This window comes from Anser cygnoides, chromosome 10, assembly GCF_040182565.1.
Source record: "Anser cygnoides isolate HZ-2024a breed goose chromosome 10, Taihu_goose_T2T_genome, whole genome shotgun sequence".
NCBI lineage: Eukaryota > Metazoa > Chordata > Aves > Anseriformes > Anatidae > Anser > Anser cygnoides.
Genome location: NC_089882.1, coordinates 12419130 through 12445460, shown reverse-complemented (window position 1 = coordinate 12445460; position 26331 = coordinate 12419130). Strand labels below are relative to the sequence as shown.

At 47.0% G+C, this 26331-nt stretch overlaps 1 protein-coding gene across 10 annotated transcripts in view; it reads right to left on the bottom strand.

Moving 5' to 3' along the window:
- The window catches only part of GRIP2 (glutamate receptor interacting protein 2), a 246199-nt gene that overhangs the window by 27040 nt on the left and 192828 nt on the right, over positions 1–26331 (bottom strand). For 9 of the 10 annotated variants that reach the window (XR_010833891.1, XM_067002992.1, XM_067002984.1 and 6 more), the window contains exons 5-14: positions 24644–24730; positions 24270–24345; positions 23659–23804; positions 16939–17086; positions 16119–16288; positions 12116–12241; positions 11084–11236; positions 10632–10875; positions 5145–5290; positions 4403–4483 (exon numbers count right to left, since the gene is read on the bottom strand). Coding sequence is in view for 9 of the 10 variants with exons in the window: in XM_067002992.1 (XP_066859093.1) it covers positions 4403–4483; positions 5145–5290; positions 10632–10875; positions 11084–11236; positions 12116–12241; positions 16119–16288; positions 16939–17086; positions 23659–23804; positions 24270–24345; positions 24644–24730 (1377 nt within the window). In the remaining variant the exon portion in view is untranslated. The remainder of the gene's footprint in view (positions 1–4402; positions 4484–5144; positions 5291–10631; positions 10876–11083; positions 11237–12115; positions 12242–16118; positions 16289–16938; positions 17087–23658; positions 23805–24269; positions 24346–24643; positions 24731–26331) is intronic. The other variant, XM_048070247.2, reaches the window with a different exon arrangement.

Sequence of the window (26331 nt, the reverse complement as noted above, 5' to 3'; positions counted from 1 at the left end):
GGAAAAACAAACAAAATCAGAAAACCAATAATTTCAGGATAGCTACGGAATGAAAAGAGGAATATAAACAAATCAGAATTGATTACAAGGAGCAGCAGTGAAAACCCAGTCCCCAGAACCCAACTTTTTCCTTTTCCCGTCATTAGTTTTAGCAGCAGGCGCGTAAATTATCAGCATCTCCAGCAGGATATTTACACCGCCGCAGATCTATTTCCTTTTAAAATCTCCAGGTAGCAAAGCCTGGGCAGAACATCTCACTTCGGTAACTGCATCACAGTGAGTCAGCTGCAAATCTCTTCAGGTTGCAGTGTTAGCATGGGGTAAGACAGGGGACTCCAGGGACACGCTGCCGCTCACAGCTCTGCCAGGCTGGTGGCAGGTCCCAGGTTAATCCAGCGCCAGCAAAGCCAGGTTGGGTCAGCTCACAGATCCATCTTGTTGCTAGGACAGTGATTACCCTGCTTAAGAGACTTAATTGAAGTTATCTATCTATCCAAATTCTGGCTTTATCACCCCCAAGCAGATATAGTACCTACTCCTTATCTGCAGCACTTCACTGCAAGGGCACAGGAATTGATTTGTTAAGTTATATAAAGGTAATTTGATAAACATGCTATATAAAGCATTAATGCATAGCTAAAATGAACAATAATTTCAATATCTATGCAGCAACAACACCCCTGCACCCTGCAGTGAATTTCACAAGTAGCCCTTGGAAAGGATATTTGAGACAAACAAAAAAAAAGGAAAACAGAAAAGCAATCTTTTCAACTATCATTCTCCAGAGGCTAATGGCAAATGAGCATCTTACTTTAAGAGGTCAGGTATTGAACATACAAGAAAACATGACTTTCAGCTTCTCGCTGTTGGAGATTTTAATTTGTAGGAGATTTACAGAAAATCTACAAAGGCATAACTACATCGTTAGAACTGAATGCAACCAGGAAGATCAGAGCACTTATGCCATCTGTTCTGCTAATGGAGACAAGTGGCTCAGGCTAACAAGAGCCAAATCTTCATATCATTGTGTCAAAAATCTCACTTTGCACTTCTTTGCATCCCCAGCACTCAAAGCACCTCCGAGGTCTCTGCAAACAACTGAGCTTCGCCACCCACACATCCCTTTGAGCCGTGCAGAGGCAGAAAGGAGCGTGCACTTTGCTTTTCTATAAGAGCAGCGGTTTTAAAAACAAATGCAGCCGTCTCCCTCTGACAGACACCAAGGCACTGGAGTTTGGAGAAAATGAGACTGATTTTGCTGGCTGCTTGTCCCTTCACCCCTGCACGAAGCACAAGGAAGCGGTGCACACAAGGCAGCTTTGCTCATTTAGCAAAGGTAGGAGACTGAAGTAAGGTTTAAGGGCACCGAGGTGGCACAGAAATACAAAGCAGAGTCAGTAAGAGATTCATCCCCTGGATTTCCTACTCATCCTTTGAGGAATGGAAGGGGAAATAATGCTACATACAAATAGATGTGCACAGGCCACAGCTGGGGGCTCGCTCAGCCCCAAGCCTTCTCTTCCTAGCAAATGCAGAGACCTTGAAGAAGACAAGAGCCCTCAGCAAGCACCTACCCCTGACCAGGAGCAAGCACAGAGCCTTTCAGCATGTTCATACCAAAAACAGCAGTTCCTGCCCTCTTCATACAGAAACCTCTTGGGTTTCCATCCGTTTTATGAGGTTTTCCAGCAGATTTATGGTTTCTCGGTCAGCCGGCTCCATTATATGGATTCTTTCAGTGCATCCATTAAGACTCCTGCTCGCCCCCACTTTTATTTAGCCCATCTCCCGATTAGCTCTGAGAGTCACAGCACAGTCAGAACTTGACCACTTTTATTTCTGTAGCACTTCTCCGATCAGGTTGTAACACTTTTTGCCCATGTAAGAAGGCAGTGTCAAACCTTCCTAGACAGAGGAATTGTCTGCATATGAGCCCGCTGAAGCCAAGAGGTAAAACTCAATGAGAGCAACTCATCTTTCATCTACAGTGTGCCACAAAGTTTTAGATCAAACCCAAGTCTGTGGCCATGACAGTAAAGGTCTTGTACTGATTCCCCCAGGTTGTCATCTATTTAATCTGGCCCAGTTTCTGCTACTTTAAACGGTAGCTATATGCCTTTCCTTGTCAGAAGGAAGCTATAAAGTTCTTTCTAGATCTATACAAGCATTCAAATCAGGACTGGGAGGAACTGAGCAAAACAGAGAAGGGTTATTTTTACTTCTTATTTCTTGCTGCTTGCATCACACTCCTGCATGCACATCATGTCTCTGCAGGAGGTACTTACCATATGTCTGCTTGCTTTGGTTTTAATGTTTGAAACTGGTGTATTTATCTGCCTGGTCAGACACAGAGTGACAAAATGATGATATAATTCACTAAGGGTCTTGTGGATATAGGCTTATGCGGACTAATATATGAAAACAGAATTAGGATGCAACTAGCATTTCATCCTTGCCACCACATTTTCAGGATATCTATCTTTTGCTCCATTTGTAAAGACAATTTGCGTTTTGACTCAGCAAAGGACTGGGGTATATCTTAAGTATACGCATATGCACTGCTTAAACAATGGCCTGTAAACATGTGCAACAATCAGAAAGATCGAATGTATTATATTATTTAAAAACTGCTTTGCAGTTGACAATGGGCATCTAACTATTTAAAACTCAGGGTTCAGTTTCTTTTTATTTAGCAATGATATCCCAAAAGTGTGTGAAATCAATTTTTTAAACACATTTCAAACGAAAGCATTTTCAACATTAAAATACGTTTGAAGTGTAAATGCCCATCCAAAGCAGATCCCATTGCAGTGAGACTCCACAAATAAAAACTAATATTCTTGCTGGCAACCTCCAGGTTCATTTTGCTCTCCAGCCCCAGATCAAACCTAAGCTTTGAAGCTTAAAAGGAGTGAAATCCTGGCCACGTTCAAGCCAGCAGTTTGCTCCCAGATCCATCACCCCAGGTTTCTACCTGAGACTGCAATGCTAACGCAGCAGGCAAGGGACCCAGCGTGAGCTGTACCTCACTGGGCTGCTGCCCCATGCCCCTACTCTCCCACCAGTGAACAGCATTACAGACACCCCACTGCTTTTGGAAGGCACTTTGAAGTCTTCAAACAGTAATTGCTAGCAAGCCAAATGTTAGATGTTGTGTTGCTGTTTCTCAGCAATATTCTCATGGCACGAATAGGGGAAGCTGGGAAGAGGGAGAAGAAATAACATGGGGCGCAAAGTCATCACCCTGCAGATGTTCAAGTCTCTCCTAAGACACACATCCCTAAGACCAAAACACCTCCAATTAACTCACAAACTAATGCTGTAAATGACAAGAAGTAATTGCAAATAGCTTATCTATTTTAATGAAGCCTACTTTGAAAGTGTCCTTACTGACTCCATCCCCTAGACACAGCTGAGTCCACGCTTCTGAGGTCTGAGCCGTAAGATCCCCTTACTGCGGTTTCACAAGCTGCTTTGTTCCATCTGAGATGTGGTGGCTGTCTCTGGGCATGGCCAGCCTGATATGATTCAACTCAAGTTACCCAGCAGTGGAAGAGGAATGAATGATGTGAAACCAGTTCACACTTGTATAAAGGAAAAGTTCACTGGTGCAAGGCATAAGACCACTCCAATATGCCAAAATTTTGGGATGGATCTGCCTATATCATCTCCTCACAGAGGCCCAAAGGTCTTTAAACAAAAAACAAGGTCCAGAACAGAGATGAAGAAAATTAATCAAGAGCAAGCAGAAGACAGAGAAGAAAGAAAAAGGTTGATGTCTCCTTCTCTTGGTACTCACCAAGTCCTGGCAGGCCGGTCTCCCCTCCACAGCTGGGGTTAGTCAATGCAACCACTCCCTGTGTTGCAACAAACCCTGCCCAGCACCTGTTCCTAAAGTGACCCCCTGTTCCTCTGAGTCCCATCAGCTTCTTGCTCCTCTTCCTCTTCCTCCTCCTTCCTCTCCTGGCAGTTTCCCCTCTCTACCCTCTAGCTGCAAGTTCTCCTTGCACTTGTTCTCCTCCCTCCACCTCTCCCTGCAAGGCTCCCACCAGACCCAAGCAATTCCTTTTTAAAAGGAACATAACACAACTATGAGCAAGGAAATAAAATAATATTACTAATAACCTAACATAATATTAGTCTGCATGCGCACCAACTGTTCAGCTGCTCCTAAGGGATGCATCCTTTGCCCTGACCCTTCAGCGGCTGTTTTTTTCTGTGGTCTCTAGCTCTTGGAGGCAAGAACCACACATCCAATTTAATTGGGAATAAATCACAAGCACTGTGAGTGCTACCAGGGAACCCCACATAACCTTTTCTCTCTCTGCTGGGCCCCTCTGATGTGCCAGGTTGGAAAGCAGTGGCTCTTGCAACTGCTAGAGCAAGTCTGAGCAATACTTACAGCTGATTGTAATTCCAAGCTCCACACCTCTTTTCTTGGGCAATTTAACGTGGAAAGTGCCGCTGCTGGGTATGACAGACTCTATAAAGCCAAAAACAGACAAAAAGAAAACAGGAGAAAGGAGAGAGTTTTCAGCAGCATGGATGGTTTCTTTCGAACCGAGAAAAACAAGCCCATCAAACTCAGTTTTATTGGTTCAAATAAGGTTGTTCTCTGAGGCCCCAAGGACTTCAGGTTAAGATTTGGATTCTCATTAAAAATACATGCTCTGAACATCAAGTGAAGTGCTTACATCACACTGTACTTCAGTTGAAGTTGAAGCAGCTTTGTCAATGTAAAAGAAAAAGATTTTTCTTCCAAATACAAAGGGCACTTTAGCTCCAGCCAATTGCTTCAGCTCCCTCCTTTCCTCAAGGCCATAGATTAATACAAATATTACACATATTAATCATAAAATGTTTAAAGAGCAGGTGGCTTCTTCATCTACTCACTAGGCTTACCTCAGCCAAGTGGTGAGAAGGCGGCATTTATGGAAGGATCAGAGGAAGGACCCTCTGTCTTAATGCACATTAGAGAACAACAAATAAATGGGAAAGACCCTTCTCACAGGGTCTTTTCAGTCTTGCCTGAGCTCTAACAAAAACCTCATGTATTTTTGTGAACACACTCCATCCTACATGGTAGCAAAGGCACTGGCAGAGTCTGGCAGGTGGTGAGGAGCAGCAAGTCCTTGGCAACTTACCTGCAACATCAAATTCAATTTCCAGCACCACTTTGTTCGTGAGCGCAGCATCCCGCAAAAGCTGATTAGCTTCCTCCATAGTCCCATCCTCAGTCGCAATGCCGTTGATAGAAAGGACTCGGTCTCCTACTTGCAGCAGCCCACACCTGCAGTCCGTATTGGGAAAAGAGGGGAAGGGGACAAGGAGGCAGGGAAAAAGGAGGAAAGGAGGAAAAAAACAACCCCACACCCAGCCATGAGTTACTTTTGTCAGACAAATCTGTTAGAAGACACACAGAGTACCGACAGATCCTGCAGAAGTGGCCTCAAAGAGATGATAACTCATTCTGCAACGTGTGTCCCGGGGCCAGGAGCCCCTGGAAGGTCACTAGGCAGCAAACCCTTGTGGTTTGCTTAAGCTCAAACATACTTCACTCTCAAACAATATATATATATTTCTTTTATTTCCTGCAACTTCCAGGGAAAAAAAGAAACCCTTCCCCTCCTAAAAGTCAACACCATGGCCAAGACATGCAAGTGATGAATTGCAAGGACATGAGGCCTCCTACCCTATTTAATAGTATACATCTCTCTCCGTGTGCCTGCATCCACTGGAAACCAAACTAATGGCACTGAAAATTGCACAGAGTCCTCTGCTTAATACATGGCTAATACTGAAGCTACAATCCAATGAACTCACTGAAACATCTCAGCAAATTGGATAATCATTTATCCCTTGTAATTGCATTTCTGGAAGCCAAATGTACATTGATACTGTTTAACTGCCCTGAAAGGCCAATATTATTCTGATGTGATAGCCCGCCAATATAACCACAACTGGCACTTTGGGCTTTTTGGTTTAGACCCACTTTCTCAAGGAGCATAGATCTGCAGGTTTTTTCACTTTGGAAGTAGAATAATGACAGCAAGGCTACGTGGGAGATGTACTGCTACAGTATGGTTTGCCTCTTGAGACTCTTCTGTATTTATAAGAAATGTTTGTTCACACATGAACCGCTACATTCACTATCCAATCTCTCTCTCTTTTTTTTTAATGTACTGTGACCCCAGCAAGACAACCCTGCACATTACCTCCAACAGCTAATCTGCACAAACCCATGGCTCTACAAAGACAAGAGCGTAGTGTTCCACATCACTGGCCATGGGCAATAGGTTGCACATCCTCCATCTTCTCCACACTCTTCATCAGTTGCTTGCTATAACCACATCTGTTCAATTTCCCACTTGGCACCTGTCTGTAAGGCCATCCGCTCGAGCAGAGCATGGGAAAGCACTCATCCATCACTAACATAAGCTACAGGGTGGTTTCCGAAATAGATTCAGGGTTATGGGAACAAGTCTAAGGTTCACCTCTACGTTTGGAGTTGTTTTACCATGAAGGCATCAGCTAGCATGTTTTAAGCCTCCGTCTGACAATCTTTACTCCCCTGCTGTTTAACGATCAACCACATCCTTTGCCCTGACCTTTCTAGAAGCCAGCTTCCACTGATATTTCATGCAAGACAGCTTTTTTTTTTTCTTTCTGTTTGTTTTGTTTTTTTACTAATCCTTCCAGCCTTTCTTCATCGCTCACACCTGAGTCAGTTGTAAGAACATGGTACTGTGGCTTCTGGGCACACAAAGGTAACACTAAAGGCAACGGGTACCGGTTGTATTGGTCACTTCCAAACAGCAGAAAAGTCCAAGAAAACACACACACATCCAAATTTGAGAAAAATGCACAAGCACGACAGTTTTTGTCTGTGGCCCATCAAAAGCTGAGATATGAGCAAGTTTGGAGACAGCCTAGGGAGGTTACTTTACAGGTAGGAAGGGATTAAACTTACAGCATATTTGCTCTGGTGCCTGAGTTCATGTCATTCATGGAAAACAGCTGGCTATTTTAGGAGATGTAAATTCAGAAGTGTTTGTTCAAGGAGACTTGGATTAGGACAGACAACTCCATGCAGTATAAATGAATACACCCTTGTGAATACATTACATTGTTTAATTACAGTCCTTAACTGGACTTGTGGCTATATGCAGCTACATAACTATGTCTGGAACTATCAGCTTTTAAATCTGAAGATGGCAAGGAGTACAATGGAGAGGTCTCCTCCAACACTGAGAGCTTTATTGCTATGGTCACTGTGCACCTTTTGGAAAGGAGGGATCAACACAGAGATCACTTCAGCATTTTGAGGTACCACAAGGACACAACCTCTTTCAGTACTGCTGTTTCAGCCACGAGGACTAGGAGACCACGGGATTCTTTCACACAGCCAACACTTGCACCTTTTCCAGAGTTGTCTCCTCACAAAACAACCATTTCCTGTGCTTCTTCATTCAGGGTAAATTTACCGTGTTTTACAGCCAATGGCTCTGTTAGGTCGGAAGCATTTTATTTCATTTAATATTAGCCTCAGTTGATCATGGCAGTTTAAACCCCAGTCTTGCAGGTTTATAAAAGTTTGTGGAGTGAAGCCACAACCTCCTACCTCCAACCACAAGGGTGAGGAGATCTGACATGCCTCGTTAACTCTTCAAAACAATTTCACCACTGGTTTCCAATTACCATGTGCCCTTGCAATGGGTGCAGGGCCCTGGGAGACAAGGCTCCTGCACACCTTTCCTTGACTCTGCTATGGGATCCTGCATGAAGTTTTCAGAGGGCTTTCCCAAAGAGTGCATGCATCTCCGAGATGCACAGTCTAACAGTAGAGCTCACAAAGTACCTGGAGATCACAGGAGGAGAAGTGCTTAAAAATCAAAGAACAGGAGTTCCATCATCTCCTAGAATGAAAGACAGCCTTATGGGTGTGTTGGAGTCCATAACAGGAAGGTTTCCTTCGGGTTGCAGAGATTTGCATTTTATCGTGACTCATTCCTTGGGCTTAAAGACAGCAGTGGAACAGTGGAGGTGTCTTGCTAGACACAGCAGTGAAAATTCAAGCCTTGGACTGGGTATGTGCTGAAGATCTCACTCATCAGCAGCAGCATCTGTGCAGTCACTCCAGCTGTGGAGCGAGCAGCAGCAGCAGTGACCACAGCCACACTGCTGGCTGCAGAAACCAACGTGGCATGTCCTTACACACCCCTGAGTCAACATGCATGGCTCAAATGCACACATCTGTGTGTGTACATCGCTGGGTGGGTCACAGCCCCTAAAAGATCAAAGCTGTGCTGACAGCATCACCCAGCTGCTGAACTTCCCTCTTGCAAACTCTTCATCCTCAAAAGCCAGAAACATGATGATCAAACAACTGTGTCTGAGCAGAGCTAGAAAACACGTAACACAGCAGAAAGCGTTGATTTTGGATACTGGGGTGGAGAAGCCAGATACTCTCCCACTGCTGTCAATGACAGCTGAGGGAGGACGGACAAAAAAGCTGCTTGTTTCAAGGCAGCCAAGAAGGGACATCAGGCTTCTTCCTATTAGACCCTCTCTGCTGATAACAGGGGCTGAACCACTGTCTCATTTTGAGCCTAAAGGCTTCATCTTGCATCCAGGAAACAAAACAAGGGGTGGGGTGGGAATGTCTGTTAGAGACTATTGTCTGTAAAACAAATCACAAGTCAGGGAGATGTCAGCTTTTGCTTGAAACTGCCTGTTGCAAGCTAAAACGAAGCAGATAATAAAAGCAAGGCAAACAACTTCCCTGAAAAGAGGGTGACATTGTCCTCACCAGTACTGCTCAGATTGCTAAACACCCGAGAGGCAGCTCTTCCAGGGCAAGACAGATGGGCAAAGCAATTGTGGATCATGTCCTGTGCACAGCAAATTGAGGTTCACAGGCTTTGCACAAGAGTGTGTGAACGTGCATGACAGATGCAGGTGGCCCAGTCCCTCTACCCCTGCTGCTCACCCACTTTTGCAAAGGGCAACAACCGCAGCCCAAAAAAGCAGAGTCCAGCAGCCTCAACTGAGAGCCTGACTTGGGAAAGGGGAGAAAAATGGCCCCAGTGCCTTGAGCTGTGGTTACAGCAGAACCTGGCAAGGCAGGGGAAAAGGTATCTAGCAAGGAGGGAGCAAACAAGCTCTGTGGGACAGCAAGAAACAAAAAGTGAAATGAAAACACCAAACTGCCTTTTTCACCTCCCTGTAAACCCAGTACACTTACCACTTCAAGATAGGGAGCAAAAACAATGTTTCCGTGCCAGCTAGGAAGAGCAGCACAGTCTAGGAAAGGAAGAAATACACTGGAGAGATTTAATCCCCAAATCAAATCCACGCTGCAGACGCAGAGGGGATTGCTCCCTGCCACCAGAAAGCAGAGGGCGGCAGCCAAGAGAGCGTGAATCCTGCTGGGTGGGAGTGGCAAGGGAGAGCAGCGTGTGTGTGACATGTTAGAGCCAGGCCAAGTCCACACCACCAGTCGTTGCTTTCACTCCAGGCCTGGCAAGAGGATAAAGCAAAGCCAGGCAGATTTCAGCACATCTCCCTCCTCCCGGGGGACAGCAGGCTTTGTTGCTGCCTGATTTATAAAAGGACTTTGGTGCTTTGCAGTGTGAGCCAAGTTCACCCTGGTAATATAGGATTAAAAAAGAGCAAAATGCCACCACTTTGCTTTTTTAACTTTGCAAACAAACAAAGAAGCAAAAACATAAAAGGCTCCCTCTTAACCTGCCTCGCTTGGGCCAACACATTTTCCTATTCCAGTCCCTTGCCCCAGTCCTCCCAGCCTGGCCTCGCACACAGCCCAGTGCCAGGCACTCGGGCTCCTCCCGGCCTCTGCATCGGCCACCTGGAGACACACAGAGACAGGACGGCACAGCAAGAGCTTGCATTTGCAAAGGGAAACACCAGTCCCATGCTGGGACTTGATCCATTCAGCAAGAGAAGCATCATTATAGGGCATCTGCTCTGTAGTGCACAGGCACTTAAGCAGACTTTAAACCCAGCCAGCAAAGGTTTTGGAAGAAGTTTAACCAGAGCTCCCATGCTGAGGCTCGGCCACTGCAGAACTCGTTGCTCTCCGTTTCCCCAGGGGTCACGCAGAGCGGTTAATGCTGCTCCTCCATTCTGCTCTTTTCCCAGAATTATCAAGCCAAAAGCAGAAGTGCTTAAATGCACCTCAACCAGCCCCTCAAACAGAGCCCTCCTCAGTGGTTCAAAACATTTAGGTCAATTTATAGAGCTGGGCTCTGCTACAACAAAACCAGGCAGAAAACACTTTCCAGGGCCCATTTGTATATGTTTTTCCCCTTACTGCAACCAGACAAAAGCTTTATCTTTCAATGAGAAAGAAAAGGAGAAAGAGTAAGAAAAAGAAAAAGAAATAAAAGGAATGGGAATGGCGCTCTCACACAGACACACGCTCCCTTCCTCCTCCTCCCAGAACAGCCATAGCCTGGTGCCAAGACGTTCACCTGGGATGCGAGGGAGGCCGCGGTCAGCCGACGAGTGCAGAAATGGCAGTGACAGTAAACCATGCCCAGTGAAGAATGGGAGATATTACAAGGATGATAGTAAATATCTAAATGAGCCTCTGAGGAGAGAAAACAAACCAAACCATGAAATGGTCAGCAGCAGCACCATCAGCATCCAAGGGCAAGGTCTCTAACCTCTCTGCCGGGCTGTCAGGCTCAATAAAACGGACGAGAGGTGGGGAGGACAGGGTTTCGGTAGCAAAGATGCCTCCCTGGAGCTGAAGTCCGAAGCCATTCAAAGGGTCTCCCCTGAGCACCACCTCCGTCGTCTCCGTGTGGACTATCTGCCCACCAGGACCCACCGTGCTGGAGGCCAGCGACACTGTGAGGTAGAGAGAGGCAGAAGGTCAGGGCAGCCAAATCAACATCACAGACCTGGTTGTGGTGAGATTGGTGACCAAGGCTGAGGGAGGATCTGGCAGTGCTGGGATGAGTTGTCCTACCCAGCTAACGGTCAGCAAGGGCAGTAAGGACAGTAAGGAGAGCATGTGCACCCGTCCAAGCCAGCCCCAGCCCCTCACCACTCTTACATGAGCTCTTGTGCTCCTTCTTCTTCTGCCTCCTCCTCAGCATGGTGGTGCGGGGGCTCATGGGGTGGGAGCTGCGAGGTAGCGTGTTGGAGTTCTGGCAGGGGAAGCCCTGCGCATTCATGGTGGGAGATGAGAAGTTGGCAGCCACCAGAGCTGGGGAAATATAGAGAGTGTTAAAGCGTACACAAAGAAATGCAGTGCTGGGTTCACCTAATAGATATTCACCCAGCTCCTCATAGTTTCGGACTAGTTCCTTCTTCCCAGGGCTCAAGCTGAGGCGAGCCCACGTCCTGGGCTTGCAGTTCCAGGAGAGCTATCAGAAAGGGCTTGGGCTCAAGATGGACATTGCTCTCTGGTGTGCAGAGACTCCAGTGACTGGCCATTGAGGCTACCAGGTGAAAAATGTGTCACTGATGCAGGGCAGCCAACATCTGGTTGGCACAATGGCACTAAAGAACCTTAAATATATAGGAAGAGAAACCAGAGCTTGAACTTGCTGAGCAACTGGGCTCCCCTGCTTGCTTCCCAATACACAGCACAATGTTTCCTGCCTACCTCACTGCCCCAAGACCAGAAACCTGGGGCTGAACAGAATCTGCTTCCTGCAAGAGATGTGTTTACAAACAGATTTTGAAGCAGACAGAGTCCTTCTACCATGCAGTGCAGCACTAGGGCTGAGCTGGATGCATTGGTGCACCACGTTCCTACATGTCACCAGGGCTGCCCTCCTTGTCCCACAGTAATTCAGTTTTTCCCTTGCCCATATGAAAGCAGGGCACAGGGGTGTGGGATAAGGGGATGGGAGCACGGGTCTGCCCAGCACACTGCTCTCGTTGCAGTTACCAGCTCAGTGCGCGCAGGGCAGCAGACACTGATTTTGCACCAAATACTGATTTTGCACCTCAGCACTGGGCCTGTGGCAAGAGACCCAAGTGCACTTGGAGGAAGTAAGTGACACCCCAGGCCACAGAGTTGGAGAGGCACAGCACGAACACATGCAGGAACAGGGACAACACCGTGCTCTGGGGTTACATTTGCAGTAATCCTGTCCAGACGTCTGGTTCCAGGTGGGCGTCTTGCAGTGCCCGGGGTGGTGGGTGTGACAGTAGTTGACGCAGGGGTCCCAGCAGTGGTGGTGGTCGCTCTTCTGCACCTTGACTGATGTCACCCAGTGGAGCAGAAATCAGCACAGGCAGGGAGGAGAAGTGAGAGAAAGAAAAAGTAAGAAGCATAAGGCAGGAGATTGTAGGAAAGAGCCTCATACTGGCTCTGAATACATCACAGTGCAACCGTGGCATGTCAAGCACCAGCAGCAAAAACGCATCCCCGTGTAACCTCGTAACACTTGATGCAAAGTGGCAGATATCCACCCATTCCCCTTAAAAAACTCCGTGTCCTGAGCCAACGGCCTGACTAAGCTGTGCTGGCAGCACACAGATGTCATTACCATTTGCAGTCTGTTCAGCAACGTGCAGAAGCTGCCTCCAGCCACGAGTTTCCCACAGAGACCATCAGCGTTATCCGACAGCACCGGGGAAACCTCCTTGTGCTGTTTCCCACCTTGCTGCCCTCCCAGGACAGCACTTGATGCCTTCCACACGTGCCCAGGAGTGCTCCGAGCACTTCTCTTGGCTTCAGTGTTTGGATGTTTAGTAGCTGCTCTTGGCTAGCAATCTGTCGCAGGGTGCACGTATGAGAAGGGCGGACTGCAGCTTACCAGAACAAAAGGGATTTTACACGCTGCTGCTTACAGGCAATTACACAGGGCCACCAACACAGGAAGAGATGCCAATGCTATGGCAAACAGCAAATTAAAACATGGCACCAACGTGGCAGACTCTATTCATGGCCACACAACAGCTTTAGCTGCAGTGTGGCATCCATCGCCCAGAAATCCCTTGTCCCAGGAACTGCAGCTTTGCAACACCAGGTCCCAATGCCACAAATCCCCTCTGACGTGCCTCAAACACACCCCCAGGCACAGGTCCCTGTTCTCCTCTCACTGATGCTCCTTTTGCTCCTGGGCAGCACAGGGTAGATTCAGTTGTCCTTGCCCAGCGGCAATGAGTTTTCTCTCCCGAACCCCTGCACCACGCTGTCTGGATCAATTTTCTTCTGTGGGGAATTGCTAGCTAATGAGCAAGATTGCAAGTGTCTCTTTTGTTCAGCCGAGCACGAACAGCATCCCACGGCAGAACATCACAGCTCTTAACCTTGCAACCGCTGGCACTCTCCCAGCTGAGACCTCCTCCGGGCTCTGTGCTCTCCACACAGGTGGGAGCCCCGCTGGTGCTGGCACTGCCAGGGCTTTCTGAGCGTGCAAACCTGGGAGAGGGACTCAGTTTATCCAGTGTGTCCACCCAGAGATCTCTTCTAAAGGTCATCTCTTAGCGTCTTTAACACTGGATATCCATTTTTATTATCTGAATCCTTAAGGTCAAGTTTTCTGACCAACATACTTACTATTTCAAAGTCTTTGCTAAACATTTAGTGAGTTTAGCAGCTACTCTATAAAGTTCTTCAAATGTCCACTTCCAGCTCTGGGGTTTCTATCTTGTGGATTCAAAAGGAAATTCAGAGTCAGCAGGCTTTTAAAAACAAAAATCAAAAGAGCGAGTGTGGCTGCATCTAGACAAAAACAGAGTTCCTAATAAAATGAAATACTTTGAACACAAGTGACAGAGCTTATGGGCGTATATACAAAACCATTTAATCCATTTATAGTAATTAAACCTCTCCCATTTGTCTCTAAGTTCTTAGCCCATATCTGACACAACAGAAAATGGTCTATGAAACTCAGATGTCAGTGCAGTAGGGGGAAGAAAAGAGGTTTTGGACAATAATGGGATAAAAACCTACAACAGCCTTCCCCAAGCCTTCTGCACATCATCGGTGCCTGAGGAAACCCACCCATCCCAGCACTGCTCGCAGGCACCATCCGCTCCCACTGATCTTGTGAGCACGGCGTAATCCTCCCACAAACTCTCCAAATGCCCCCAGAGCTGCAGAGAGAGCAAACTCTGTTTGACAAATCCTGCGCTTCAGCATTAGACTGCAAGGACCATATTTTTTTCATGGCAGCTGCGGCTTCAGATCTCTCTCCGCTTCCTCAGTAACCAGATTTTCATTGCACAAGAAGCCATCTTTAGAAAACATCACAAGAAGCCCCATGCAGGCACACGCTGGATGGACTCAGTAATGCAAGTGCCAAGCAGAGACACCTCTGCACCGTCTCCTCTCCTCGGCTGCTTTCTCTGGGCTTCACTTTCCTGCCAATCATGACAGTTTGCTTTTGCATGGCCCGTTTTTCCTTACTGCCCTCATTTGTTTCCCTTAACTCAGAAAAAGCAGCCTGTGGAGTTGCCTTTCAGTTCCTGGGGCAGAAGGTAGAGTCTCTCCCAGGTCCTAATGCAGATCATCAGCTTTGGTGCAGTTCCTTGGCTCCCCACCATGGGCTGCACGATGCTGTGGCTGGTTACACCCCTGAAGAGCACTACTTCATGAGCTGCTCCTCTTGCCCTAAGCACTCTCTTTCCTGTCCCCACCACCTCCCTTTCCCATCCCCATCGGCACTGGTGAAGGCTTAAGCCCAAGCACTGGTGCTCACCTCTGCCTCCTAACAGCCATGTCGATGAACAGCATCCTTTCCGTTTACCCCTCATGTGTTAAGAGTTTAACAAAAAGTGGGGACAATCATTAAACCCCTTATTTATTCATACTGGTGTGTTGCAATTATTCTCCCAAGTTTGCCTGCTGAATTTCTGCCACAGCAAACTGGTCTGATGTGTGGATATGGGTAAAAATGCCCTGAGCACACAGATCTGTCCTTCCACAGATCTTCCTCCTCCTGAGCTGCTGCTGAATGCATATATTCTGAAAGGAGATTAGGACCAGGGCACTAATGGAAGAAGGAGAATAGTTCATTTTAACAGCCACTGAAAAAAAGATTATAGCTTTCCATTTTTTCTTGGGCACAAAGGTCAAGTCATCTGTCCCCTTTGTTAAATGGCTTTAATTCTGCACAAATTGGACTGGACGTGTAAGAGATTTATTTCTAGACATGGAGATGTTATTAGAGTTTATGTTTCACTGCATCACGTTAAAGAAGACAACACAGATAATTTCTTCTTTCACCAAACCTCCCTAGAAGAGGACAGAAAAACGAATTGGGCCTGTGGCTCCTGTGCACCAACATTATTAAAATGCACGTTCCTGAGAGAGAAGTGACTCAAAATGGTTGCAAAAGGGGCTGGTACTGAACCAGCTGAGTTACGAGAGGCCCAGTGTAGACTGTAACAAAACTGCAGGCAGCAGTTGCAACAAATCTTACAGTGAGGCTGATTTCACAAATACACGTATATGAGAGCCTGACTCATCGTCTCACATGAAGAAGAAACTAAAGGTGGGCAATAAGGATGCTCACAGGACAAATTCCTAACATTTGAAATGTACAGGTATTTACGGTTTGATGAGCAAGATTTTTTTTCTAGTACTTCTTTGGAGAGAAAAAAAAGCAGCAGCCACTCTGGATGCCTCCACTCTGCCCCTGGCTGCTCAGACACAGCTGCCATTCAAACAGGCTGGGCCAGAAAATGAACACTTGTGCTTCAGCTTTATTTCCTACGGAAGTCCAGCGGAACCCTGCCTAGCTACTGACATGTCCTTTACAAAGCCTTACCAGGCTCCGGCCGATGAAAGCTGAGCTTAGAAATACATTTGCCAGCACCAAAGTTGTCTTCCTCCCTCTCCATTAAAGTCTCTTATCCAAAGTACTAAGAAAGCAGCAGCACTGCAAAACCTTGGGATTCCCAACTCCAATTTTCCCATACAAGCACAGATGGTATCTTTTTTTTTTTCCTATTCACATCCTTAAGGAACATCATCTAACCACATGCACTTCATCAAAACACCATTTTTTCCTTCCCAGATGTCTCTCTTTGGTGTCTGTTGTGAGCATCCAAAAGCAGTGAGAACCACAGTAGGGACTTCAAATGAGTTTCGAGGGCAACCAACAATGTTTGCCCAGAGGACGTACCTGTTTCTGGAGGCTTCAAAGGCAGCCTGCTTTGGTGAACAGGTAGTATCTCCAACTTGACATTTTCTGAAGTGGCAGCTAAAAGCTGAGTTGCCTCTAATAAGGAGCAGTGCTCTGTGCTCGTGCCATCAATAGAGAGAATATGGTCACCAACATGCAACGCGCCACATCTGCAAAGGAAACAGCAAGAGAGGTGATTATACACACAGCCAAAGTCCATGTCCTTATGGCTGGAAGCAGAAACTTACAAAATCCAGCTGTTTTGCTTCAAATTGTTTCTTTCCATATCTCATTTTCGACTTTCAACTTGAACATTAGGTTTAAGCGTTGACAAAAACGTCGACTTAGATGGTTCAAGTCTGGCTGCTGGTGTTTTGGGAAAGATCTTTCAAGTTTTTACTAGTGCACAGTCATAGCCACTCTGGATGGCTGGGTGTTCACCCAGCGGTGTGGTGGGTCCTACCAGCCAGCAGTTCAGCGATGTGACTACTAGGGTGACAAGCTGACTTGTACATCAGGAAAAGGCTCCAGCCAGAAATTTCCACAAGAGGTGCCTGCCATTCCACAGCTCCAGAGCACTCAGACCCAAGGTTTTTAGAACAGAGCTCAGCTTTCACGTGCACTGAATTACATTCGTTCCCAGTGAGGAGTGTCCACTGGTGGTGTTAGGTCAGATATTTTTAGCATGCTTAGTGGTAAGAACCTGCGGGCATGGCCAATTCAAGGAGAGGCAGAGAAGAATGGTATATAACTAACAAGATGACAAGAAAGCAGTGGAGAAGGGAAAAGGAGAAGTGGAGCAGCCAGTTCAGATCTTTACCTGTCCACCACACTGGCCGGCTTGATCTTATCAATGACAATGACCTGCTTGTTCCGATGTGTGGTTGTCGTCAGTGTGATTCCTAGAGTAGATCCTGGAGTCTTTGCTATTTCAACCAGTAGAGGACCCGAAGCATTTGCTACTGTATCTGCAATACAAGAGAGTATCTCAAGACACCTCTACAGACTTTTCTTGTACTAAATGCAGAAGCAGACAAGAGATTGGCCAATTGCGCTGACCTGACGTGAGCATCAGCACATCTGTAGTTGGGACATCCTACACCCCCCCAACTCTGCATCACATCTAGTTAACAAAGAAATCCTCCCAGTACCTAAAGAGGACCCACAGGAAAGCTGGGGAGGGACTCTTTGTCAGGGAGTGTAGTGATAGGACAAGGAGTAATGGTTTTAAACTACAAAGGCAGATTTAGATTAGGTGTTAGGAAAAAATTCTTTACTACAAGGGTGGTGAGGCACCAGAGAAGCTGTGGATGCCCCATCCCTAGAAGTGTTTAAGGCCAGGTTGGATGGGGCTTTAAGCAACCTGGTCTGGTGGAAGGTGTCCCTGCCCATGGCAGGGTGGTTGGAATTAGATGATCTTTGGGGTCCCTTCCAACCAAAACCATTCTACAATTCTGTGATTCTATGATATTACAGCAATTCACACATGGAAACAACTCTCCTGCCTCTCTTTTTTGGGTTAAATAACAAGAGAATGCGCAAAGTCTGTGCACCAGTCATATCAACGTAGAAGAAAAGCACACAAAAAATCAGAAGGACTTCACTGTTTAAGGTTCTTCCCAAACAAGCCAAAAAAAGGCACAGAGAAATACGATTATGCTTTCTGAGGTATTCAGAAGCCTTGCATGCTGCTGACCACCAGCACAAGCCAGCAACTCCAGCATCAGCTCAGGAATATCGCTGCAGCTGCTTGTTTCAGTTCCACTAGTGTGGCTCTGGGAGCAGAGACACAGAGCTTCCTACCCGCATGCTTACAAAAGCCTTCTCTCCCCCATCAGACAATACAGGGGTAGCTCATTTTTAAACAATCCATTTCTGCAATAAGCTTAATGCATGCTGTAAGTGAGACTCTGAAACTCCTACGAAACTGCACCTGTTAGCATCTGCTTCAGAGGAATGGCTGGCAGAGCCATCGGAGAGCTTGATGCCTCCTCAGCCCTTAATTATTCATGGTGAGGCTTTCCTCTTCCAAAGCTATACTCCACTAAAAATGCTGATGCTACTCAGCTCCAATATTTGATGCACGGCCCATTCTTGTTCTTTGATAAATGGGAACATTGATGCAGATCTTGGGAGCTAAGCTGCAGGAAGGTCTTTCATGAGATTTGTTAAGATGCTAAGTCCCTGGAGACAGATTTTTCCCTTGTGTAGGGATCAGCCAGGGGATGTTCAGGCTCTGATCTACTCACAGCACCCTTTTTCCTGGGGAAGGAAGGAGCAGGGCCAAGCCACGTTTAAGATTATGCAAGGCTTCAAATAAAACACTGTTTATTCTCTGCTGAAAAGGACCATCGGAGAGACCTGCAGGCCCTGGCAAAAAGCACAGCCCCAGCTCAATCCAAGGTGCACAGAGCACCCAGGTAAAACCTGTGGAAGGTACGCTTAAGCTTCATTAGCAAAGGAAGCACCAAGGGACGATGGATCTTCTCCAATAGCATCAGCTATACGATGGTTTCGCAGCCCATGAGTGTCCAGCACACATCTTCCAAAAAGGGATTTACTCACATGCATATATTCCTCCAGCCAAAGGGAAGGAGATAGTAAAAATGGCCACAGAAACAGCATGCTGGGATGTTAGATCTCTGTTTCTTTGCAAGAAAAACACCTGCTCCTCTTGGTTTCACCAGTGTCCAAGCTTCTCGGCTTTGCCAAGTGTTTCCCAGAAAAGTCTCAGCACAGTGGCGAGAGGAAAGGGCCACGGGCACCTTCTGCCATGCCAGGACCCAGCTTTCAGTAACACTCCAGGAAATCACAGTCAGTCCTCCAGCCCACGGTCCTTCCTGCCCCGGTGCAGCACGGCCACCCTGCTGCCCCCTTAACTCCCATCTCCAGTGGCATAGACAAGGATTGTTCCAAATACATTTTATAGAGGCATTTGTCGAGGAAATACCAGCCAAGCCTCTATTAATTATTCTAGGGAAAGATTTGGCTCAAATCAAAGGTCAGGAGTCTGCAATTTAGCAATATTTGTGAGGCATGATTAACACGGGGCTATTACACCCAAGCCAATTTGAAAAGAAATGCTGAGAGGACAGGGCAGGCCAGGCAGCAACCTTCCTGCAGGAGGCAATCCCATTGCTGCTTTGGCACCACGAGGCGTGCCTGCTCCACCAGGCACATCCGCAACCTCCCCCTGCATCTGTGGAAAAGGCACCCGCAGCTCTCCTGGGGTTCAGAGCACATCTCACCTTACTACAGCAAGATCCCTTCTCACAAGCCAAGAGGCTGAGCAGTTCTTTGGAGGCTGAGCACTGACGAGGTGTTCAGCTCACACGCTGCTCAGCGCATACTGAGGGCCAAATGTCACACCAGTGTAAAACAGGCATCACTGAGGCCAGCAACACCGAGCTGAACGCGGACACAGCAGCTCGCATCATTTCTCTAGGGCTTTGTTACCAAGGAACAGGAGACAAAACATACACGTATGCTGTTCTGCCTGTCCGTGCTCACTGTCACGGAAGGGTTTGGCAATCCATGATTTGTGCTGTTTTACAGATTGGGAAACTGAGGCACAACTGTGACACAACTTGTCCCAAAAGATGCTTTTTTAGTGGATAGCCAGAAAGCTTGTTCAATAGGAAACAGAAAAGGATCTCACTGCAATTCCCCTTTGTTGGATAAAGACACCACACCTCCTGACACTGAGGTGAAAGCACGAACACTGTCTTCATCCACCTTCAGAAAAAAAATGTTTTTAGTAATCAAATAAACCCTTGTCCTCCACCTTTTCGAAGACATCTTCCTTTTAGGTGGCGTTGATTAAATGAATACGGTAAATAAATTGGATAGCACCCTGTTAAAATTCAGTATCAGCAGCTCTGGCCCAAAGTCAGTCCCAGAGCCCAGCTAACATCTGACCCCAAATCCTGCCTGCATCTTTCCTTCTAAACCCAAACTCCACCCGTTTCAAAACGCTCAGGGGCAAATTCAGCAGCCACCATGTCACTCACTGCAGACCTAATCAACCCTAACCCTTTCCAACAAAACAGAAAGAGGAAAGCTGATCAAAAGTTGCTCAAGTACAGCAAATCCCATTGCCCTGTCCACTTGGCTGACCCCAGGTCCCAGGAGGACACAAAGGGCTGTGCAAAACCTGCTCCCACCCTACACTTGAGTACTCATCCATCTCATGGTGGATACACGGGAGGCAGAGCCTGCTCCACGCAGTCAGACACCCCGGTGCTGAAGGTACAGGAGAGCTGGTTTCTCCACCAGTTAAACGCTGAGGGTTGGCAGCTGTTTTCTTAGTGATCGTTCTCTCAAAAGCTTATTTTTAAGGAAATACTTAAAGAGAGGGAGGAGAGGACCCAGCAAATCTCTGCTCATTCATAATCTCTGGCAGAGAGCTTCCCCCTCCATGACTCAACCCTCACGGCTTGCAGCCCAGTGCCTTGTGTCACAGCACACACAGCTTATTTACAGAATAACTATTCAAATGCCACCCGTTTCTGGCTGATCAGTTTATTTGTTGGATTTTTTGTGTTATTTTTACCCTTTTTTAAAAGGTCCACAAGATAGAGCGTCGCCACAGGAAAGCATCTGTTTATTGCAATGTTTATCTGGCATCAGCAAAAGGCAGAGACTTTCCCCATGCCCAAGGGAGGTGCGTGCCCAGTTTGCGCTCCTTTTAAATGGAAATGGAAGATTAATTTAATTCCTTCAGTGGCCTTGAGAAATCTCAGCCAATTTGACTGAAAGCCTGCTGCAGCCCCGTCCTACGCTGGCCTCCCTGGTGGAAGCCAGCAGCCGGGGGATGCTTGGCGGTGGTGGCAAGCAGCTGCCGCAGCCCTCGCACCGAGAGCTCCACGCAACTCATCCTCAGCACACAATTTGGGCTCGGAAACTGCACTGCTGGCTGGGGATTGCCATGATTCAACGCTCCCCCGCAGCAGCCTTGGTCTCTCACCAAGGACAGATGTAGCAAAACAACTTTCCCTCCTCGAGGGTCAGCCCACACCACTACACTGGTGGCATCCCCAGCTCTTTGAATGAATCAAGCAAATGGCGTGGCCACATGCTCCCCAAGCCCCTTCAGCAAGAGCTAGTTTCCAAAATGGGAACATGGCTGCCAAGTGGAAAGCCTCACCCCAGCAGCATGTTTTAAAAAGAGTGCCAGCAGAGCTGTTACTTTTCTCCCCAAATCACAGAGCACACCTTGGGAGGCGGTGGGCTAGGTGAGGGAGGGATGCCAAAAACCATTAGTACGACTAAGGGCTTGGTTGTCAGTCCCTGGGCAGAGGATCTGTTTTACCGTGTGGTCTCTCAGTCTCATTTAACTGCCGGTCCCCAGCATCCTCACAGCCTCTCTTACCATGCACAGAACCAGGTACCGTTTTCCGTCAGCTCTCCTCAACACTCAGGTCCCAGACACATGCTGCACCCACCACAGCTAGCACATCTTGTTCATCTGTTCAGCTAAATGTGGTGCTCCCTTCAGGCTACTCGTGTCCCCACACTGCTTCCAGCACCTGCTTTTCCCTTCTCTCATCATCTTCCCTTGGTTGCTAAAGAGAATGTCTGTAATATTTGTGATTTGGGGATGATGCACTGATCCTGCTGCAGTTATTAGCAGTTGCCTTGGCAAAACTGTCTGCAGAGATTGTTTTAAGCTACATGTTCTGCATCATCTTGCCTTTAAAGAAAGCATCCCCTTTATAGGGATGGGGAGAAGCAGTCTATGAAGAAATTAACTAAAGAGGGGCTGGTTTTATACCTTCTTGGGGTGTACATAGTCATGGCCCACTGTGTAGCAACACAAGAGGGAGAAGCACTGCACAGAACCTGACGTTGCTTGTGTTCAGCTTCAGGTGGGAGAGTTTCTCAAGAAGAAACACTGAACACTTTCATGACTATTTTTTGCTCCAAGTCAGGATCTAAAACAGTCAACTTTCTGTGACATTTGCACCAGGAGACCATACAAACAAGAAAACCCCCCAAAGCCCATTTCCCACACACCACTAAATGTTTGCTTCTGTTCAGACTGGAAAGCTCTGAGCAAAATCCTTCCCCAGCTCTGCCTGTCCCGCATGCTGGGCAGGACAACCCTTATTGACCTCTGCGGAGCTACCACAATCAAAATCTTTAAAAATGGTAGAAAACAGGGTTTGGGTAATTTCTGTTTTCCATAATTTTAAGAGTTTCCTCTTCTTCTTGAATGCCAGCCAACCTCTAAAGAGCAGCTGCTCCTGTAACATGGCAGAAGCCAGGCAGCAGGCAGGTAACTGCAGAGCCCTGAGGTTTTCCTTCCAGCTGTCCCAGCGGGGTGCGTGTCTGTGTGACACACAGCTGCCCAGCTCCTGGCAGCCTCCCTCCCCAGGGGACACAGCTCACTATGACCATGCTTGTGGAGTTTGTACTGAATGGAAGGGTAGTTCGCAGGAAGGAGAGAGAGAAGGAAGCAGAATGTCCTCAGGGGTTGCAGAAGGAGTTCGCTTATTCTGGAGCAACCCTCTTGCACGTTGCCTGGAACAAGTTCTGGTGTTCTCAGCTCTCTTTGCTTGTGGCATTAAACTCTCTCAGCTACAGATCCTTCTGATTTCCTTCCTCACTGGTAATCAGAAAATAATCTGATCTAACTCCTATTTCTCACTGGATCCCAGGCTCAGATGTGCTGGACTGGTTTGCAAGATTTGCAGAAGAGACTCCAAATTAGTCCAGCTTGTGGCTCCTGTACAAGCAGAAGCCCCTCTGGAGACATATACGCAACACCAAAATCAAACGCACAGCTCAGTGAGCTTCCAGAGCCAGCCCAGCTTCAGACTCTGTAGTAACCTTAAACTCATTAACAACACTCCCTGCTGTAACAGCTGTGTGTCACAAAGGCAGCTCAGAATGACTTTACAGTAGCTAATAATAAATCCTTTCCCTGAGCTTGAAACTGAAAATCAAATGGAAAGAAAAAAAAAAAAACACTCAAACTTGGTATCTACTGTGTAGATCATTTTTAGAAATACCCATCCTCTGCCCTCCAGTAAGTTCCGTCTTCTTTGGGGTCAAACAGTTGGACACTCCTCGTTTATTTCAGAAGCAGATCTGAACTGAAAGTTCTAAGAAAAGGAATAGCTCTAGAATTAAACAGGGTCAAAACTCAGAACCAAAGCCACTGCCACTTCGAGTCAATGCCTGCTTGCAGCTCATTGCCCTGCACACATTTAATATTGGTATGTGCAATGCTGGCAGAGTACCAGCATTCCAACCCCCTTCAACTCTGACTTCTCCTATGCCCTCTTTGTCTACATTAGAGATTCCTCTTTTTCCCCTTCTAAAATCAGTCGACACTCCCGTCGAGACATGTCACTGGATAAGGACATTTCAAGTACCTTCAGCTAAGCCGCCTTTGAACTCTATCCCCTACGCCCATGCTGGCAGCACAGTGCTCAGCAACTTTTGCTCTGAAACCGAGTATCCCAGTTGCTGCCCCCGGTCTCGCATACTTTCCAGGCTGTCAGAGAAAATGCCACCCCAGCCGTTTTGGCCTTACCCATGATGGTCACATCATACTCTATCTGGAAGAGTGCCTCCTGGCTGCACTGCCGCAGGATATTGAGGGCGTCAGCATGGGTCATGCTGTGCAGAGGAATCCCATCAACGCTCAGCAGCCTGTCCCCAATTTTCAAGGACCCTTCCCTGTAGGAACACAAAAGTTACTTTTTTTGCATTTATATATTTATATATGTGTATGTATTTATATATAAAGTCAATTACTTTGATCCTGTAAGAGTTGAACATTCCCTGGGACAATAGCTTGGGTTATTTATAGTGTCAGGCCCATCACATTAAATTAGCAGCCTGAGAATAGATAGGCTGCCTCCTGCTTTCGAATATAGCATCAGCTCTTCATCTGCACAGGGTTAATTAGATGGCTGCCTCTGGAAGAGGAGTTTCTGGTGTTTCCATACATAGGTCATCCTATGAACACCAGTTCCAATCTGCCTGCACACCACAGACCCCACACCACCTCTGTAGCACCACAGCACCAGCAAGAGAGGCCTCGGGGTGACACCAGCAAGGAGGACAAGAAGGACCCATGTCCAAAAATGTGGTGAAAGCTGCCAGTCTGTCTTGTGAAAGCAGATACTGGAGGAGCATTACCTGTCTGCCGGGCCACCTGGCCTCACATAAGTGAGCACCAGCGGTCTGGACTTGTGCCAGTCTTCATGGGCTCCCCCTGTAAGCAAACCGGGAAAGCCGTCAGTCACTGGAGGTTTCGAAGTCTGAATTAGAGTGCTGCGAAAGTAGGGACATTTATCACATAACAGCTGACACAGCTTGAAAGCAATGCAAAGAGTGCCCTAGATTAGGCAGCCGGCAGTCCTTGAAGGCTGCATGGGATGCTCTCCAGGGCACACTTTTGTTTCTCATCTGAGGTTTATGACATCCACTATCTTTCTTTTCTCTTCCTGCTTCCCATGTCACCTCTGCCAGTGCTTGTCCCCAAATCATTTCTCACCGAAGAAGCCACTAACCTCTTAGCACAAAGCCAAAGCTGTTGCCTTCCTTGTAGAGGGACACCTCAATGGTCTTGGGAATAATGCCAGCACTGCTCTCCGGCACTGAAGGAAGAGAGAAAAGCTTGGTTATCCCCAGACAAGTCTTTTCCATGCCACTCTACAAAATAATAACAAATAACAGCATTAAAACAAAAGTTCAGCCCCTATCTCCATACTGTATTATGCCTGTTTGGAGGCAAAAAAAGTACGAGCCAGACACATGAACCTTCACTAGAGCCAACCACCATGTTTTGGGATGACTGGACCAGTTCAGCGTTGTACATCTCATCTCAAGTTTGTCTTGGATAATACTCTGACATTCAAGTAGAACCCTCTCATTTATCAACCAGCTTTAATGTGTTCAGTATTACTGAAAAGCCAGAAGCTTCTGCTGCAGATGGAAACTTATTTAAAAAAAAAAAAAAAGAGCTGCAGCAGCAGTATAAGGACAGCCACTGGCTGACCTTAAAGAAAATGAAAATCCCAAATCCTCAGCACAAAAGGTTGAGGTTTTTTTCCCTTTCCTCCCACATTTTGACTTTAAAAAAAGATTAAGTGAATCCTTTAAACTGATCCTAGGGGCAATTCAGTAATGTTATGTTAAATACACAGTACTGTTTAATGTACAAAAGTAAAGAGAAAAAGAAAGAAAACTGTTGCTGTCTCTTGCCGTCCCCTGTTATTTAATGATTTATTGAAGTACTGCTGTGAATATGAGACAATTTCCCAGTCTTCTCCGTTCAGAATGGTGCACAGCATTTTAGCCTAGTCCGCTCCAAAAAGATCAATTCCTTATATTCAAACCAGAGAAAAGACCAGGAGCTTGACTTCAGCCTGGCAAGCTGGAGCCAAAGGCACCCTGAGCACGTCCATGCCAGCCTCTCCCCTTGGCTCAGGAGGGGTTTTGGAAACTACTTTCCCCTCTGTTCTCATGAACCACACTGGTTCTCACTGCCAAGCTTCCCGAGTGCTTGCAACCTGCCCCAGTTAGGGTTAAACTACCCCAGAAGATGCACAGCTGAGGCACGGTACCCCCTCGCAGGCAGGCAGCCCTGGGGACAAGGCCAAATAAAGCCCCAAACCAGTCCCCCGCACAGCTGCTTTGCTCCTGCACAGGCTGCTGACAGGGATGCAGCCTAGAAATACTTCAAGAGGGAAAAGCTTGGGGCGCAGGAAGGCTCTCAGCAGACGGGTGATACATACCAAGGAAAGAGCATAAAGCATCCACAAATGAGTTAGGAAACCGTCCAATTTCTGTCCTAAGCAACCAAGCATGAAGTTCTGCAGCAGCCTTTGGTAAGAGCAGTGGGAGCAGGGTAACCTAAGCTGGTGTTAATGCAGGGCTCGCTTTATTCATGAAAGAGATGATCTGACACAGTGGCCTGAAAACTAGACTTAGACTTGCAAGGTCTCTCCAAAGCAGGAAATTACAAACTGGGGAGAAAAATTGAAAGCCACAAGCACAAGCTATTGAATTGCACTATCCTTCTGGTTTTTGCCTGGGGAGAGAAAGAGGCGAGTGCACGCAGCAAGAGCAAACCCTCAGCACAGATAAAAGCACGCGAGCAACCAACAATGAACTGGAGCAAGGCAGTAACGGACAAGTCCCTGCATTTCGCAGTGCTTCTTTGTTTGGATTAGTCATCAACAACTAACAACATCAA